The sequence below is a fragment of the Carassius auratus genome, chromosome 30 (genome assembly GCF_003368295.1).
Source record: "Carassius auratus strain Wakin chromosome 30, ASM336829v1, whole genome shotgun sequence".
NCBI lineage: Eukaryota > Metazoa > Chordata > Actinopteri > Cypriniformes > Cyprinidae > Carassius > Carassius auratus.
The window spans coordinates 27919432-27939819 of record NC_039272.1 but is presented as its reverse complement, the minus strand read 5'-3'; the positions used below and the strand labels follow the sequence as shown (position 1 = coordinate 27939819).

General features: G+C 39.0%; 1 protein-coding gene across 1 annotated transcript in view; it reads left to right on the top strand.

The window, feature by feature from the left end:
* Nucleotides 1-20388, top strand: part of LOC113049852 (atrial natriuretic peptide receptor 2-like) — a 113986-nt gene that overhangs the window by 63454 nt on the left and 30144 nt on the right. Inside the window, exons 8-10 of the mRNA XM_026212539.1 lie at nucleotides 3750-3870; nucleotides 5366-5440; nucleotides 18172-18249. Of these exons, the coding sequence (XP_026068324.1) occupies nucleotides 3750-3870; nucleotides 5366-5440; nucleotides 18172-18249 (274 nt within the window). The remainder of the gene's footprint in view (nucleotides 1-3749; nucleotides 3871-5365; nucleotides 5441-18171; nucleotides 18250-20388) is intronic.

The window sequence follows — 20388 nt, the reverse complement described above, 5'->3', positions numbered from 1 at the left end:
CTAGATTTTTAAAGTTGTAGTTAGTGGTAAAGTACAACATAGATTTGATTTGAAGTATCTTGTCTGATGGATTTTATTTTTGATCCGCGTAATGCCTACCATCTTTTTTCTTTTGTTTTTAACTTTTTATAACATCGTGACAAACACCAAGTTTTCTGGTTTGTATCGCCGCTTTACATTCTTTTCTTTTTTAGTTTGAGGTAAGGTACAAATGCTAAATGCTTTCTTTTCTAGCTGGTAACAAAACACCTTTTTAAATTTTTACAAGCTCACATCTTTTTCACGTGTTGCTTAACGAAAACACATCTGATAGTTTTGACTTGTTTAGTTGTTTTAGATAAATAACCAGTAGTTTTCTTTTTTATTTTTTACAACTTTAACAACGTTTTACACTTTTCCAACTACGAAAACAATCATTACATCGTTCCCATTTTGTTTGTGTTATAACCTTTTTTCTTGAAATGCACTGTGTACTTAAAACCTTAATAAAAACTTCCCTTATACCATTTTAATGATTTCAACCCTTTCCACAGTTTAAAAAAAAAAAGCACATAGATCCCAACACATTTTCACCCTCCCTCACCGAAATTCCTTCTTAGGGTCGTAAGTTCATATCTAGGTCACCGGGGTGTACAGGGAGGGGAGGGGAGGGGTGGGGGGTGTACAAACAGGTGTCCAGAACAGATGGCTTTTTATGACCCTCATCAATCAAATTTTTGACACATGGTATACTATATTCTCTCTTGTAATAAACATATAGCTTGTAACAATGAGCCTTTATAGCCTGTCATTGGGGAAGTCGTGGCCTAATGGTTAGAATTTGGCTCTAAACCCTAAGGTTGTTGGTTCGAGTCTCGGGCTGGCAATACCACAATTTGTCCATCACGGACTACGTGACTTCACCACTTGATTGACTAAGCCTCTTCTGGTTGACTAACAGTTAGTCAACTATTTGGTCGCAGTCCTTGTCAAAACTGATATCAGGAACACCAAAATCTTTTATGAAGTCTTGTGCACGTAGCTATGTACGTACTTTAACTTTTTTTTTCAATTTACTCAATTTCTTAAGGGCTATTAAAAGAGTCTACAATTTTAGCGCATTCCCTTTTCTTCTAAAATCAGAGGATACTACTGAATAGTCTTGAATGACATCTTGTGGAAAAGGGAATTGTAGAAGCTGACTCATGCGTTATATAAATGGGCTCATGTCCAGTATAGTCAACACTGTGAGACAAATATTGATGTTAGCTCCTCACGGCTACTAGAATAAATATTGCAGTTGCTGCAGAGGTAGACTTATTCTTGGACTTGTCATTCTCTCATCTGAACTTGGTTTAAAAAAAGGGACTCTAAAATGGAAATTATGCTTAAGGACACCCACTCACACATGCAGTACACACTCATACATAGCATGTATCAATTAAGAATATAAGCTGATTAATAGCATTCTGCATTGTAACAAGAGCAATAGAATTGCTATGCTGCTTGCTCTTGAATTGTCTTCTATATTTTTTTAAAGGAAACATCATAGATGTTAACCTTACATTAATAAATTTAAAATTCATGGCAGAATAGAACTTGTGTGGAGTCCTGTAATTAATATGACATATTGCTTTGTTCACGGAACCCAGACGCTCTCTATTAAGCTGGAGCACAGTTCTACTTCTGATTTTATTGTTGTTTATATTGTCATGTTGCAGTATTTTACTTGCTGACATTTTAAGAAATAATTTTATTTTGGTATTTTATATGGTCTGTTTGTGGTTGATGGAGTAGCATCTCCCAGGGGGTATTTTTTAATCTCCACTGGGGATAAAAAAAATTCGGCAGAGGCAGGGATGCATAGACCTGAAAGGGGGAAATATCCTCCCATATATATATATGTATATATATATGTGTGTGTGTGTGTGTGTGTGTGTGTGTGTGTATATATGTATGTCCTGTATGTATATAGTCTATGAAATACCATATATGGCTTAAAGAGATTTGAATGGCGTGTCAAAAGAGAAATAATCAATGACCTTGATTGTATGTTTGTTTACTTGAGTTATTAGTGTTTGTATTAATGATATTGTTTATATGAAATTATATGATTACAGTTAGAATGTAGCATACTAGTGAAATGGACTACTTTTGTAAAAAAAAAAAAAAAACAATAAAGTAGTGTGCACATTCTGAAAGAAAGTCATGCAGATTTAAAAAAAAAAAAAAAAAACTGCCACAGAGACACTTGCAGTGAGCGATGTTGGTAGAAAAACAGCTTAAATATGAAAATGTAATATTCATAAGAGCTACAGACACTCTGACCACATAAAATATGAAGAAACACCAGCAAGCTTTCAAAATAGAAACATGCTGTTTGCATCCACTTTCCTATATGCTATTATATGGTTTATTCTGGATATTTCTACTATTGTGATGTAAAACCAGCTATTTCTGTCCATTCAATCCATACAGTTTCCAATCTATTTCTAATCTATTCCAATCTATCAATTCAGTTGACGCTTCAAAGAATTTCAACATTTTAGAACCAGGATTTTCCCTTTGACAACCAGCTGAGAATACATTTTTTGAACCTGGCTCTTTAATATAAAGATCCTGCAGAGGTATTTTTCCACCTCTGCCTCCAAAATCTGGTCTACTAAAACAAATAAAGGTGCTTGTTTTGGGGCTTACCAGAGTGGCTCTTAAATCGAGTAAAACCCTGTTGAAATGCAGACGCTGCAGTACTTGCACTCTGCCATCTGGAAGTGTTTTACACCTTTAGATTGTAGTGGAATGTGTGGGGGTTTCTTTATTTTCTTGTTCTTTGTTTTGAGTGCTCTGAAAATTAATTACGATTCTCTTTATTGATATCCTCCTTTCGCAACTCTCAGACCACATCCATGAAACATTCAGAGATTGATTTGTAATAAAAAAGGCAATCTTTGCTGTGAATAGACGCTATTGAGAAATAACAGGTCCTCAGAGAGCTCCTCCAGATGTGTTGATTCACTTGGAAGTTGCACATGTATTTATCCACAAGGCTGACTGGACTGCTTGTTTTACTTATGTTTAAAAATAATATGCTGGAAAGGGCACGACATCAGTGACCCTAAGATTGGTTCACATTTTTATCAGCCCATCAAACGTCAACTCAGTCTGCTGCAAAAATTGTTTCCACCTTAGTTTTATGATACATATACTTTTAGTGTAAGGGCTATTTAAACTAATTGTGCAAAATTAAATGGTATTTCTTAACAATTTTCACGGTTCTTTCAAAGACACATATCTCTCTTACTACACTTTTTCAAAACCACAATATTTGTTTGTGATATACAAACAAGATCCAAAATCTCAAATCCAGCAGCTTATAATAATACACACACACACACACGCACGCACACACACACACACACACACGCACACACACACACACACACACACACACACACAATCCCATAGATATTAAGGGAATGATTTGAACCACATCTAGAGACCATTATATCATAGAGATCTAAGAGTGGGATCTTTTGGAATGGGATGAAAAAAATCATCAAGCATAAGCAACCATCAAGAACATCCTAGCAACCACATAGCAATGCCTTAGAAACCACTCTGAACACTTTAGCAACCATATAACAACATAAAAAACCACTCAGAAAACCCTGGAAAATGTAAAAATCTAGTTCAGCATCTAATGTTGCCAAAACACGTTTTTTTATTTGCACTGGTCATCCATTGCTTTTATCCGATTTGCTCTTTTCTAGAAAACTAAAGTTGGAGAAAGAGTTAGCTGGGATGCTTTGGAGGATACGGTGGGAGGAACTGCAGTTTGAAAGTCCCAACAAATATCACAAACGCGCAGGAAGCCGTCTCACTCTTTCCCAGGTACAAATGCTCTCTGGTATTCTCATATTTTGGATAAAGCTGCATAAAACTGATCTGTTTTCCAGCTGGCCACCTCTAAAACAGATCTAAAATTCATTCTAAAAGAGCAAGGATCAAATCTATATTTAAAAGACAAAATGTCTTTGAGTTTCTGTTTCTGTATAAACAACGTTGAATAAAAGAGGTTTCCTCCTGTTGTCCATATGGTTTTAATTTATCTCATAAAAATGCCTTTTTGTACTTGGCTGTAGTTCCTGGCACTGTTTTGCCATGTCCATTTAAAATGGCATTCCTTGGGAATTACAATGATGCAAAGTCAGTTAGCTGGTCGCAAACGTAGCCCGATTTAGTTAATCTGAATTCTGTTCCTCTTTAAATAGAGAATAAACATATACATGTCAAGCTCACAGGTTTACTCCAATTTACAATCGATGTCAAAACTGTTCAAAACCCTGTAATATTTCAATGAATTTATAACTAGACGCAGATTAGAAATCAAAAACTTTATAGTTTACACAATCTTGACACATTACACATTCTTCAGTTTTATAGTAGCAGACTTGTATTAAACATTTGTTCAAATAAGCTCCAGTTTGACTGCCTGGTCTCCTACACAAAACACATCATGTATCATGAAATGCTGTGGATTAATAGCAGACTTATTATTTACCTAGAAAACACACACACACATTCACACACAAACACATATACAGTGTTTTTTTATTAGGTTCTTTTGGCCTCATACTTGGAACGTGCGTTTTGAATACAGATGCATTATTTTTGAATACAGACCACCGTATACAGTATTACACATTTTGGAATACCTTTCCAAATTTGTTCCACATCATTGTACTGAATGTATGATTCATTCTACTCCACTGATGTTATTTAAATAAAGCTTTTAATGCTTTTCTTCTCTTCGTACAAAAATATCTTAATAAATTTCTTAAATGTTCAGTGTTTTTCTTTTTTAATTCTGTATATTAATGAGTGCCACTTTAACTCAATCAAGCTAATGTCTGTTTTAAAAAACTTTTGGTGTGAAGCATTAAAATTCACCTTCAGATATATTTATTTTTATAGTTTAGCCAACTAAAACTACAGTAGAGTCCAAAAGAACCAGGATTCCCCCCCCCCATTAAACCTAGAAGTAAAAATTAAATTAAGGTTTGTAAAATGATAAAATATTGTTATTAAAATGGTTTAAATAAACTGTTTTTAGATGAATCAAATTTGTGACAAATTATGACACTGACCATGTGAGGTGTATACAATTTAATTTTAACAATTAAATTTTAACAAAATTAAACTTTTCACTCCAAATCCTATGCTGATAATATAATTGCAAGCAATATTGTATTAAATCTAAACAGAAATTGTTGTCTCAGACTTTTGGAGCCCACCGTATACACGTTATCTTTTCTAATGTGCATAATGAAATTACTTTGTCTTAAATGCATGTTACTATTGCATTCTCTCTGTATTTCCTTTTCAGAGAGGTTCCAGCTATGGGTCCTTGATAACTGCGCATGGAAAATATCAGCTATTTGCAAAAACAGGCTATTTTAAGGTGCGCCTGAATTCTTCTGACATCCTCCCTCTTCTGCACACCCACACACGTGTATTCACTGGAGAAATGGAGAGTGGGTGCACTACCAACTCAGTGTGTTGCTTTAAGATCACACTTTAATGCTTCTAAAGTCGATTCTCATTGCTATGTGTGCTATGCTGCAATAATTGGATCACAAATGTTAAAATGGCAGCAACATAAGCTGGAGGATTTGTTTTGTAATTCAGCTTCATGACACCTTCATTGTTCTAATAATATAATATATATGATAATATAGTAAAAGTAATGGATAATATACATCAAGCTGGTTGTTATCGCTGCTACGAAATTGGTTTGCATTTAAATATTTTAATAGCCCTTTAAATGCAAGGCTTTCGCAAAGAAATGCAATTCCTAACAAAGCTTTGAGACTAGACAAAAGTTCAAATAAGACATACATGTAAGGCATAATGCACAGCTGTATAATTAATAACACAGCTTTTCTCCACATATTTAATGACGGGGACATAAATGGTATATTAACTCAGTCACAAGATGATAGCAGTTGCATTTGAATGAAACTAGAGACAGCATGTGACAGCAGCAGTTCAATTCCAGGCTGCAGAAAAGTCACATTGTGCAGAGGACTAATCTGGTCCCTATGGTTTTGCCCAAGTGACCATCTATGAAACAAAGTCTTCACTGGGGATCTCTCTCTGGGGCTTAACTAGTTGTCCTGGTCACCACTGACATTCAGGGCTGTAGAGATCATCTCTAGGTGCTTATCCGCCATCCAATGATGTACAGTAGGTGGACAGCCTATCTGAGCATTACCGCGGCGGTAACTGTAATTCAGTCGCGTGTTAAAATCATTCGCAAAACTACCGCCAGGTGGGGCAAAGGGCCGAATTGCGAAATGAATGTAGTTGTAAAATGAGATAAAAGGAGGAAGTAAAACAACAATAACATTATGATATAACATAAAAAAAAACATAAAAAAATGTACATTTTGTTCATTTCAAAATGTAGGATAGTCTACTAAAAAAAAATTAAAAGAAGACCTTTATGAATCATATGCATGCTATTTTTATTTACCAGTAAATAAATATAAGGCCTATATATATATATATATATATATATATATATATATATATATATATATATATATATATATATATAAGCTAAATGTTTTCATTTCATTTCGGTTCATTTTTGGTTTAAAAACAAAAACGTCAGGTTCCATATGCAGACCGAAATGGGAACGCTCCAGCATTTAGCAATAATTAGTATTAAGTCTGTTATTATTCTTGATTTTTCAAACTACCAACACATTTTTGAATTATGCCTTATGTGTGACCAAAAATTAAGTATTATTTGTTTCAGCTGTTTGATCGCGCTGGTGCTTCGCGCACATATTCACTGGAAACAGCAGTCATTCAACAGACATTCAGCGTTAGCACTTTGACATATTGTTAATTTTTCTTTTTTCATCGATACTGAAACACGCGTGAACTACACAGCCTATTTCCCTTATGAATAATAGTTAAGCTTCAAATGGGCAACATCGCGAATATGGAAACGTTTGGATTTCTCCCGAATGAGAAAGCCCAACCTTACCTTATGCTTAGCTTTAAATTATTATTATTTTTTTTTTCTTGATTACTAAGCCTATATTATTATATACTGCAATTATATTTATCCATTAGAATTATATGTTTTTAATTCTTGTTTTGTTCTGATAAATTTGTGAAATTTAATGGGTTTGTTGTAAAGTGAAGGGAACTAAAAATATCCTGTTGGTACATTATAACATTATTAGGCCAGCCGTTATTATTTTGAAATGTAATGTAACTTATACCTGACTTAAACTCTGATTTATTTTTTAGCGTGTTTAAAAAAAAAAACATGCAGCAAACGGAAATAGGTGATTAATCCATTAAAATGAAACCTATACACGACTCATATATTTTTTTCCTCTGACAAACTTCATTTATTTTTTAGCGTGTCCAGCAAATGAAAATAGGCTATTAATCCGTAAAAATTTGTTACTCTGGGTTAACAGTAATTATAATTATTTTATACTTAAGAACAGAGGCCTAATATAGGCTTTCCAGGGTTTTTTTTTTTTTCATTGCATCTGAAAATGACTTCGTTCATCACATTCACTTCACGCGCTCTGGCACAGATCAACCTCCCGCGATGCTCAGCTGTGGATGATTTAAAAATTTTTGCTGTAAAGGTTGCTGTCCCATTTTATACAGGAATTGTTCATTTTAAAAAATTGAATTATATTGTTAGTTATAATTATATTGTTAACACAAGTTCATTTAGGCTATTTAACATGCACTGTGACATTTTACCATTTTTTACTTATAAACTCCTTGAGAATGTAAAGTTACTTTAATAGTATTTAAATTCAAGTAAAAAAAAGGTTTTAATTGCTTAAATTATTTTTATTAATTAATAATATGTTATCATGTTTATTCTTGTAGAAAATACGTTTATTCATTAAGAAAATAAGGGAAAAAATAAGGGATAATCCGAATATTTGTTTTGCTTTACCTCTATAAGTAGGATTCAATTATTCAAAAAAATAAAAATAATAAAATAATGTCATTAAAAAAGACCATTGGCCTCAGTTATTTTGACCATTATAGAATTGTGACTTTAAAGGTTAGTGATTTAGGAGGTGAAAATACTGTGAAATTACTAATGGCATGGATTTTAGAGCATATAACAACTGAAGGTTTATGAAACATTAGCCAATAAAGCATTTTTTTTAAACAACGGAACTTAAAGTTGTAAACTTATTATTTCAACCATACAGCATGTGAATAAATAAAATGCATACTTTTCATAACATTACATTATTCATAAAATGCATAAAGTTTCTGGTGTTTGGATTTGTACTTCAATATAATGAGCACCAAGTTTAAGAATAGCCCTAGACTAGTTTCTCTCTCTCTCTCTCTCTCTCTCTCTCCATTTAACAGCATTAGCTCAATGAAATACGTCTTCCTTCCATTAGAATGAACGTTTTCTTGCCTTGCTAAATGTTGGGCTCGTGATCAATAAGTTGTATTTGCCTCAATCTGATTTAGTAAAGTCAAACCGCAGACGGTGAAGCTGCGTCACTGAGCGTGAATCCCGCGTGCTGTTAGGCAGGAACAGAGGATTCCGCTTGGTCTTAAACCACCCACGATCACAAATAACAATGATTTTCGTAAAATAATGATTAATTATTAATTGATGATTTGTTACTATCATTATGGTCTTGTGAAAATAATAACATGGGCTGCGAGAAAATAATGAATACAAAGAGTAGTGTTGCTGAGTGCAGGCAAGTTTCAGCCCAGTAACACACCGTTCTTCACAGCCAAAAAAACAGACCGAATTCAGTTCAGCTGGAGGGGGTTGGGTTTTTGGGGGTAGTTATGTATGACTTGTGGGGGTCGAGATAAAGGTGTGAATTGCTCTTTCATATGGACAGTGTCTTATGAGGCTTTCACTTGCTGAACTGGTTTATATAGAACTGTTTTGGTTATAGACTAAAAAATGGTCTGCCCCCACGTAAGATTTTTCTAGTTCTAGTATTCGTTTGTTATATTCAACTAATCAGAGGTTTATATTAAATTTACATAATCAAATCTTAATATATTCCACGCTCAGGCACTTGCATTAATTTAGCAACAAAGTACATGCAGAAGTAGCCTAATTGTGAAAAATTTGACATTTTTATTATTTATTAATAAACACATTTTTTTCTCGTCGGCTGCAGGATGAAATTCACAGTGCTGGCTCTCTCCGACGAGAGAAATGCAACATTCACAAATTATACAATTCGTTTTCGTTACCATTACTGTTTTTTTTAATCATCTTGTTGCAGTTATAACTTTTACTGCTAAATTTTACTTTTTTTAGGCCATATGCTATTGCCCTACTTTATTAGCAAGTAAAGAAGGTTCCTTTTAAAATCAGTCAAATTGTCAATTACTAAAGCTCTTTTTTACATTGCGTGAATTTTGTTGATTATAAAGAGAGAACTTGACTTTAATCGTGAGGACGTTTTATTAATCCGTCCATTCCTTAGAGTTTCAAAGATTTAATCGTGCAGGTTTAATTTTATTTGTTTCTTGTTTTAGGCAAATTAGGCATAAATAATGGGAACAAAATTATACAATGCTTCACGTTTAAACATGCAACAATTTCTTAATCAGTTTACAGACAAATGTCTTTTTCCCAATAAGTTATGTCAAAATAAAGGACAGGTAACGAATAACAAAAATGCATGTTGTTTTATTAAAGGAAAAAATATATTTATATTTAAAATATAAATTAAAATATAAGCATTATATAGCCTAATTGTGAAAAATTTGACATTTTTATTATTTATTAATAAACACATTTTTTCTCGTCAGCTGCAGGATGAAATTCACAGTGCTGGCTCTCTCCGACGAGAGAAATGCAACATTCACAAATTACACAATTCGTTTTCGTTTAAAAAACATTTCAAGCTTTCTGTAGATATATTTTTTTATGTTTGAGAGACATCACAATATTATGTTAATTAAAAAATTATCAATTCATTATCAGGAAAAAATTTAAGTGATGAGACGGCACCTCCCTGTCATTAATGCACATTAATAATTTTTGCACAAATACTTGAATATTAGCGTCGTGGTTTTCACTCGCTCTAAGAGTGCTCCATCACGAGTACAATTCATGCCAACAGCCCATAATATAACTGCATATTCAGCAAGAATTCATTTTAAACCTATTTAGCTTAATCAGAAGGTTACAATGACTGCAAGAGTCGACCGCGGGAACACAAGCACAGCACATCCGCCAAAAATCAACCTGCAGCAATTTTTGTAGGTCGCATGGCAGTAAAAAATTCGATAATATGACCACGCAGTCAATACAGATATTTAATAAAAACATTAAAGACGCCAGGTCTACATCGGACACGAGTGGAGCGATCCAACAAAAGACAACAGAACACAGTGAAGGATACACTGGACACTATCCCCATCAGTGAACTGATGCTCGTTTTGTTTATGAAAAAATGTTCTGACACTGTGTTCAGATGATTTGACACTATAGTGTGATGTCATCAAGTTTAGAGACACTTTTTCGCTGTGGGGCACGGAAGACAACTCTCGTGTCTGGTGTAGACACACAGAAAGTGTCTGCTCTATTTACAAATAAGTTCTATAAAAAAAAATAATAATAATAATAATAAACCAGCAGCATAAAGAGATGGATATATAAACTAGAAAATATATTAACAGGTCCTCCGTCCATGACACTGACTCACTGCGGAGCTGCAGTTTTAATCTTAACAGCTCTTAAAGCTGAGTTCATGGTTAGATGCATGATGGGCTAGTATTAAATAAATAAATAAATAAAAATAAAAGGTCTTTCCAGCATTAAGGTAATACCATTACTGTTTTTTTTAATCATCTTGTTGCAGTTATAACTTTTACTGCTAAATTTTACTTTTTTTAGGCCATATGCTATTGCCCTACTTTATTAGCAAGTAAAGAAGGTTCCTTTTAAAATTAGTCAAATTGTCAATTACTAAAGCTCTTTTTTACATTGCGTGAATTTTGTTGATTATAAAGAGAGAACTTGACTTTAATCGTGAGGACGTTTTATTAATCCGTCCATTCCTTAGAGTTTCAAAGATTTAATCGTGCAGGTTTAATTTTATTTGTTTCTTGTTTTAGGCAAATTAGGCATAAATAATGGGAACAAAATTATACTGTCACGGATCCAGCCAATCAACCAGCGTCAGACCCTACAGCTCAACCTTCCCGTTCCTGCTCACCTGAGTATTAAGTCATTGCACCTGCCGCTGCCCAATCAAGACGTGCATATAAACCCGCACTCACAGACTCCTAATCGTCTGGTCTCGTCTATCGCGTATGTGAAAGACTTACCCGACTCTTGATCTCCAGTTCTCAGATCCTCTTCGTCCTCATCGTCATCGACGTCATCAACTGCCGTTGGTCAGTTGCCTACCATTCTCCTCTGCCCTGAAGTACACCCGGACTTGCGTAGTGGAAGTTTATAAGTCTCTCGGATACTGGGCTTTCACATCCGTTCATCTCTGCGGTGTTTCTGTCACGGTAGGGTTTAGATGAAACACAAAGAGAGGGTGGATCCAAGTGCAGGTAAGGGATTTATTTAAACGGAAGGGTAAATACAAAATAAACAGTCATGAGAGACAAACAAAAACCAAAAGAGGGAACCGGATGAAACGGGGAACTCAGAAGAACAAGAAGGTAGAGGAAGTCTCGGGGAACGAGAGCATGAGACACAAAGGGTAAGGACTCCATGATGACAACAGAGAAAGACAGCTCTATATAGGGAAACTAATGACAGAGTATTGTCAACACCTGTGCGATTCTAATTGGAGTGCAATTACTGTGAAGACACAACCAGACTAGCGGAATTAAAGTGCCTATGGTGAAGTGCCTAAGGGGAAGTGAGCTCACTAGGGAACACCCAGGAAAACAAAGACTGGCAGCGTGACAGTTTCCCCATTCAAGTATTCTCTCTTCATTAAAATTCTGTGAATTCTCATCTTGTCTCCTGTGCTTCAGTGGTGTGTGACAGAAGACCAGACCCTTATTTCACGAAGATATGGACCCCAGTTCTCCGACCACGTCACAAATCGATCCATTTGCCGAACTCGTGAATCAGCTCCGGCAGTCACTCTTTCCTCCAGGCGCCGCTTCCTCACCTGAACTGCCGGCCGGTCCTATGGCCCTACCAGCGCCGTTCAGTGGCGCGGCGGAGAATTGCAGCGGCTTTTTACTGCAGTGCACCTTATTGTTTGAGATGCAACCTCAGCGCTTCCCCACAGATAGAGCCAAGATCGCATTTATTATCTCACTGCTCTCTGGCCGTGCTCTCCTGTGGGCTAAAACCATCTGGGAACAAGCTGGGCCTGCAACTCATACCCTGGAAACCTTCGTAACACATTTTAAGGAGGTATTTGATCAATCTGCAAACTCCCTTTCTGTACATGACCAATTATATCACCTAAAGCAGGGAAGATCCTCGGTGGCGGAGTATGCAGTGAAGTTCCGCACCTTAGCAGCTGCGAGCGGATGGAATGAGGCTGCTCTCATCACAGCTTATAGACAGGGGCTATCCCCATCTCTCAGATTACATCTCGCCATCTATGATGATAGCTTTGGTTTGGAGAATCTGATCCAACGTTCTATCCGGGTAGCCCAGAGGCTTGCAGCATGTGATCTGGGATTGCCCGCGCCTCCTACTTCACCTACCACCACCGCAGTAGCCCTATCTTCCCCAGTGCAATATCCTTCAGCATCAGCCATCGAAACGATGCAAGTTGACTCCTTCCATCTCTCACCTGCTGAACGTCAAAGACGGCTGCAACAACACCTGTGTCTTTACTGTGGAGCAGAGGGTCATCTCAGGTCTGAATGCCCCGTTCGTCCACCTCGTCCAGCGGTGAGTAGCCTGACCTCTAGGGCTGAAGTTGTATCATTAGTCTACTTTCCTGTATCGGTGATCTCTGGCCCCAATTCCATTTCAGCGAAGGCCCTCATTGACTCAGGCTCCGCGGGAAACTTCATTTCCAGACACCTCGTCAGCCAGTTCCACATCCCACAAATCCCTTGCCAGAAGATGAATGTACACTCCATTCTGGGGAAACCTCTCGGAAAAGGTATTATTTCTCACTGTACACCATCCCTTCCCCTACGCATTGGGGTAACCCATTATGAAAGGATCTCCTTGCTGGTGCTGGATGGATCAACAGCAGATATCATCCTGGGACGCCCTTGGCTTAGGCAGCATAACCCTCACCTTTCCTGGACTACTGGCGACATCCTCTCTTGGAGCGCCTCCTGCTTTGAAAGTTGTCTAAAACTCCCTACTAGACCCTCTTCCCCTACTAGATCAACCCAGTTACTCCTCCAGGCCACAACCATCGAGAGTCCCCTAGGTCAGCATGATATAGCAGTCCCAGAAGAGTATAGCCCATTCCGGGATGTTTTTAGTAAGCAACTCGCCACCCGTTTGCCCCCGCACAGACCATGGGACTGTGCTATTGAACTGCTGCCAGGTGCAACCCTACCTAAGGGAAGAGTGTATCCCCTATCCATCCCAGAACAGAAGGCCATGGAAGAGTATGTAGAAGAGGCTCTTCGTCAGGGTTACATCCGCCCTTCTACATCCCCTGCCGCTTCCAGTTTCTTCTTTGTAGCCAAGAAAGACGGAGGCCTAAGACCATGCATTGACTACCGGGCCCTTAACAAGCAGACCGTACAGTACAAATATCCCCTTCCCCTGGTACCCGTGGCACTCGAGATGTTGAGAGGGGCGTCCATTTTCACCAAGCTAGACCTGCGCAGTGCGTACAACCTCATCCGGATACGGAGGGGGGATGAATGGAAGACTGCCTTCATCACACCTTAAGGGCACTATGAGTACAGGGTCATGCCATACGGACTAGCCAATTCACCCTCCGTATTCCAGGCCTTCATGAATGAGGTATTCCGGGACTACCTACATCGGTTTGTGATCATTTACATAGATGACATCCTCATATACTCGCAGAACGAGGCCGATCATCGTCTCCATGTGGCACAGGTCCTCCAAAGACTTAGGGATAATCACCTGTACCTCAAAATCAAAAAATGTGAGTTTCACCGCTCCTCTATTCAGTTCTTGGGCTACATCATTGATGCCAGGGGAATACAAATGGATCTGAAGAAGGTGGAAGCTGTCCGGCAGTGGCCCATTCCCACTTCGACCAAAGAACTCCAACGATTCTTGGGTTTTGCAAATTTTTATCGCCGCTTCATCGGTGACTTTAGTACCTTAGCAGCTCCCCTCACTTCCCTCCTACGGAAGACACCCAAGCATCTATCATGGTCTCCAGCAGCATCTCAGGCATTCTCCCAGCTAAAATTAGCCTTCACTACAGCTCCCACTTTGATCCACCCTAACGCGGAATTACCCTTCATTGTTGAAGTTGATGCCTCTACGACAGGTGTGGGAGCGGTGTTATCACAACGGGTGGGTGTCCCACCGAAGCTCCATCCGTGCGCCTTCTTCTCCAAGAAGTTATCCCCGGCGGAGCACAATTATGATATTGGCAATCGAGAACTGCTAGCCATCAAACTAGCATTGGAAGAATGGCGTCACTGGCTGGAGGGAGCCAATCATCCGTTTGAAGTCATCACTGACCATCGCAACCTAGAGTACCTCCGGGAAGCTAAACGCCTAAACCCTCGTCAAGCCAGATGGGCATTATTCTTCACCCGGTTTAAATTCACAGTGACGTATCGTCCAGGAACAAAGAATCAAAGGGCCGACGCCCTTTCCCGCATTCATTCCCCAGACCAACCCACCAGTCTACCAGAATCCATTCTCCCTCCAGCCATCATCGTCAGTCCCATCCATTGGGCTCTAGATGATCAGATCGCCCAAGCAACTCTTACTGAACCTGCTCCACCGGGAGTCCCCGAGGGTCTGACCTATGTCCCATCAGCTCTAAGACTGTCCCTCATGAACTCAGTACACTCTTCCTTAGGGTCAGGACACCCAGGGAGCCAACGAACCCTCTCGCTCATCCGCAACAGATATTGGTGGCCTGGCATGACCAGAGAAATCAAACGCTTTGTTCAAGGATGTTCTACCTGTGCCATCTCCAGCGTACCACACCATCTTCCCGAGGGGAAGTTACTTCCACTGCCTATTCCTCGCCGACCCTGGTCACACCTAGGAGTGGATTTCATTTCGGATCTGCCCAACTCTAACTCCTACACTTGTGTTCTGGTGGTGGTAGATCGTTTCTCAAAGGCCTGTCGCCTTATTCCACTAAGGGGTCTGCCATCAGCAATGGAGACTGCTGAAGCCCTATTCAATCAGGTATTCCGGAACTATGGGCTACCCGAAGACATAATCTCGGACCGAGAACCTCAATTTATTTCCAGAGTTTGGAAGGCCTTCTTCCGTCTCTTAGGTGTATCAGTTAACCTAACATCTGGTTACCATCCGCAATCGAATGGGCAGACTGAAAGGAAGATTCAGGAGATCGGACGCTTCCTAAGGTCGTACTGCCATGGCCACCAACATACTTGGAGCTGGTATCTTCCCTGGGCCGAGTACGCTCAAAACTCTCTCCGCCAGTCCACCACAGGCCTAACACCTTTCCAATGCGTGCTTGGCTTCCAGCCACCTCTGTTCCCCTGGTCAGGAGAGCCCTCTGAGGTCCCAGCAGTCAACTATTGGTTTCAGGAGAGCGAGAGGGTCTGGGACTCAGCACATGTCCATCTGCAAGGGGCAGTTAGGAGGCACAAGATCCAGGCAGACATTCACAGAGCAGTAACACCTACATACCTCCCTGGACAGAAGGTCTGGCTCTCTACTAGGGATATACGCCTCCGGCTGCCCTGCCGCAAGCTGAGTCCCAGATACATGGGGCCATTCACTATTTTAAGGCAGATCAATCCTGTCACTTATCGTCTAAAATTACCTCCAAATTGCAGAATTACCCCTACCTTCCATGTATCTCTACTAAAACCTCACCGACCTTCTCTTCTCCCTTCTCCCACAGGGTCTGATGTGGCTGAGGTACCTCCTCCTCCAATCGAACCGGAGGAAGACCCCATCTACACTGTACGGACCATCCTGGATTCACGGCGACGAGGAGGCCAACTGGAATATCTCATTGACTGGGAGGGCTTCGGTCCTGAAGAAAGGTCCTGGATTCCACATGAGGATGTTCTAGACCCTGCCTTACTCCAAGAGTTCCACACCAATCACCCCGATCGCCCAGCACCCAGAGGAAGAGGCCGTCCTCGTCGCCACCATCATCGGGCTTCAGGAGCTGCCCGTGGAGGAGGGGGTACTGTCACGGATCCAGCCAACCAACCAGCGTCAGACCCTACAGCTCAACCTTCCCGTTCCTGCTCACCTGAGTATTAAGTCATTGCACCTGCCGCTGCCCAATCAAGACGTGCATATAAACCCGCACTCACAGACTCCTAATCGTCTGGTCTCGTCTATCGCGTATGTGAAAGACTTACCCGACTCTTGATCTCCAGTTCTCAGATCCTCTTCGTCCTCATCGTCATCGACGTCATCAACTGCCGTTGGTCAGTTGCCTACCATTCTCCTCTGCCCTGAAGTACACCCGGACTTGCGTAGTGGAAGTTTATAAGTCTCTCGGATACTGGGCTTTCACATCCGTTCATCTCTGCGGTGTTTCCCCATTCAAGTATTCTCTCTTCATTAAAATTCTGTGAATTCTCATCTTGTCTCCTGTGCTTCAGTGGTGTGTGACATATACAATGCTTCACGTTTAAACATGCAACAATTTCTTAATCAGTTTACAGACAAATGTCTTTTTCCCAATAAGTTATGTCAAAATAAAGGACAGGTAACGAATAACAAAAATGCATGTTGTTTTATTAAAGGAAAAAATATATTTATATTTAAAATATAAATTAAAATATAAGCATTATATATGAAATTATTGACATTTTGCATACCCCCCTATAATAGGCTACCACTTGTAATGCTCCGATGCAAAGTAAAGCACAATTTCTTTTGAATAATATAACGCATAATTAATATAATATAAATAATACTGCACACTTTTTATATGTGTCAAATCTAAAATATGGTTTAATACCATGTAGCTTAGAAAATATAAGCACAGACTCAGGCACAGGCTTGACATTTATCCTGCTTGAATTTGTTCTAAGAAATGCACATAACTTCATAGATGACAAACTTTCATCTGTGAATATTAAATATTAAAGATTTAGATTATAGTGTTTTTCTTTCATTTTCCGTGACTGAAGTAGTCAAATGTAACACATCAGCGAGGCAAAACTGACGTCTATTTGCGGAAATGTGCTTTGATGCGCTTGTTTGATAACTTGTGGTTAAAGTGCCACTCTGCAGTCAAAAGCTGCAAATGAACTTTACAAACGCTGCAGCGGCGGTACCTGCGGCGGTACTCCAGAGAGCAATGTAATATGGCTGTATATTTTTGTAACCTGCTTGTTTGGAGTGTGTCATGCCTAAAATTGTTGTCTAGGTAGGCAGCACACTAGGTTTTGGAACGTAACCCATGTCTGAAAGCAAAATGAAATATATTTGGCTGGTCACCAAGAACTATTAGAGGGCTTCTCTGAAAGCTTTAATTATGAAGAAATGTGGAAAATGTATTCACATTGTATAAACAAAGAAATACCACAGTGTAAGCTAAAAAGGACACTGAGCCATCAAATGTCCAATGAGCCAGCTAAATATTTTTGCTTTCATTATTGCCATCGACAAGGACAAAGCAAATGATCAAATTAATTATTTTGCATGCCATTGTTTCAGTATCAGTATAGATAGTCAGAGAGATAATTTTACTCTGTTCACATACACAGTGGTTTTTGTATTGCTTCAAGGTTATTTTATAGCTCAGGAGCCTTAATGGAGTTCTCAGATTCATAGACATTTAATTCAAGTAACTTTACCTCAGATGTTCTCCCTAAAATGCAAAGATAAATCAATTACATAATTACTTAAATGACGTACAACTTCATTTTGTCTCGTGAGCTATGAAAGAGCACCTCAGCAATAATGTTTTTGAGATCCAGCTATAAGGCTGCAAGAAGATAAAAATTATATAAATTTACATCATGGCAGTTTACTATTACCTTTCAGATCTGATTATCTTTAATGCTTGTTTCCTTTCACAACAGGGCAACCTGGTGGCTATCAAACATGTGAACAAAAAGAGGATTGACCTCACCAGACAAGTGCTGTTTGAACTAAAGCATGTAAGATAACACATTAAATCACAAAAGAGGTTCTTTGTATGTATTTTGTTAAATTCCTGTTTGCATCAATAGGTGTCTGTATTTTGGAAAAGAAGACAAGGTATGCATGTCATGTATGTGTTTAGATCACTGTTTATGACCCCACTTGACAGCCTTGCTGCTCAAGCTGGTTAAAACACATACCCACCCTCCCCCTTTTCTACACACATAAGTACACACACATGCAGGGTAGTGGAAGGGCAATATGAGGCCATAGAAAGGTTAATCAATTTTTGGAAGGATATACTAACTTCAGACATAATGGGCCCTATTTTAACGATCTGAAACGCAAGTGTCAAAGCGCGAAGCGCAAGTAACTTTGTGGGCGGGTCTCGGCGCTGTTGCTATTTTCCCGGCGGGATAAATGGCTCTTGCGCCCGGCGCAAATCTAAAATGGGTTGGTCTGAAGTAGCTTCATTATTCATAGGTGTGGTTTGGGCGTAACGTGAAATAAACCAATCAGAGCGTCATCCAACATTCCCTTTAAAAGCAGGTGCGCAAGTTCCATTATGGATTGCTATTATTATGGCGTATTTACCAGGCACACGCCAGGAGCGGTTCACAGCCGAGGAGACTGATGTTCTTGTAAGAGCAGTGAAAGACAGAGAAGTTGTGTTGTATGGGGATGGGAGAAACCCACCCAAAATTGCGTCGGTTAAACAGGCGTGGGAGGAAATAGCCACAATTGTTTCATCGATTTTTTTCCTGGTTCTTGACAGACAAACATATTTGTCAGATGTCCTTACATAGCCTACATGTCTTGCCACTATTGGGCAAACAGGTCTGATCCTTAATTACTACAATTAGCCTGAATAATTTGTAAGCTAGATTTATGCCTATTTTTTAACATCTTCGTGGCACACCACAATGATTTCCGTCATCTCATGTGTTAATATTTTTTTTTAGTGTAACAGTTTATGATTTGCAAAAATAACTGTTGCATCTGTGTAGATTACATGAGCAAAGTGTATGCGCGTTGTGCACGCTATACATTATGGTCAAGCATGCGCCCTTAAAATAGCATAATGAACAACGCGCCACTGACTTTAGACTAGGTTTTTTCTGGTCAGTGGCGCAATTGTTTAATGGAACAGCAAAATAGCACCAGGGATTGTTTGCGCTGGAACACGCCTCCTTTTTTGCGCTGAACCACCCAGGGAGCGCAAGTTCATTCACTAGTTTAGCGACGTGCTTCTGTGGAGGGAAAAGCGCGCTTTGCGCGGGTGCAAAATAGGAATGACACATGCGTCGGTTTACAAAGTCAATTGCGCTGGGTGCAAGATAGGGCCCAATGGATGTTAACAAAATAAAATAAAAGAAATTTTTTTTTAAATCTGAATGATATACAGTCTTGTTCAAAATAATAGCAGTACAATGTGACTAACCAGAATAATCAAGGTTTTTCGTATATTTTTTTATTGCTACGTGGCAAACACGTTACCAGTAGGTTCAGTAGATTCTCAGAAAACAAATGAGACCCAGCATTCATGATATGCACGCTCTTAAGGCTGTGCAATTGGGCAATTAGTTGAATTAGTTGAAAGGGGTGTGTTCAAAAAAATAGCAGTGTGGCATTCAATCACTGAGGTCATCAATTTTGTGAAGAAACAGGTGTGAATCAGGTGGCCCCTATTTAAGGATGAAGCCAACACTTGTTGAACATGCATTTGAAAGCTGAGGAAAATGGGTCGTTCAAGACATTGTTCAGAAGAACAGCGTACTTTGATTAAAAAGTTGATTAGAGAGGGGAAAACCTATAAAGAGGTGCAAAAAATGATAGGCTGTTCAGCTAAAATGATCTCCAATGCCTTAAAATGGAGAGCAAAACCAGAGAGACGTGGAAGAAAACGGAAGACAACCATCAAAATGGATAGAAGAATAACCAGAATGGCAAAGGCTCAGCCAATGATCACCTCCAGGATGATCAAAGACAGTCTGGAGTTACCTGTAAGTACTGTGACAGTTAGAAGACGTCTGTGTGAAGCTAATCTATTTTCAAGAATCCCCCGCAAAGTCCCTCTGTTAAAAAAAAGGCATGTGCAGAAGAGGTTACAATTTGCCAAAGAACACATCAACTGGCCTAAAGAGAAATGGAGGAAC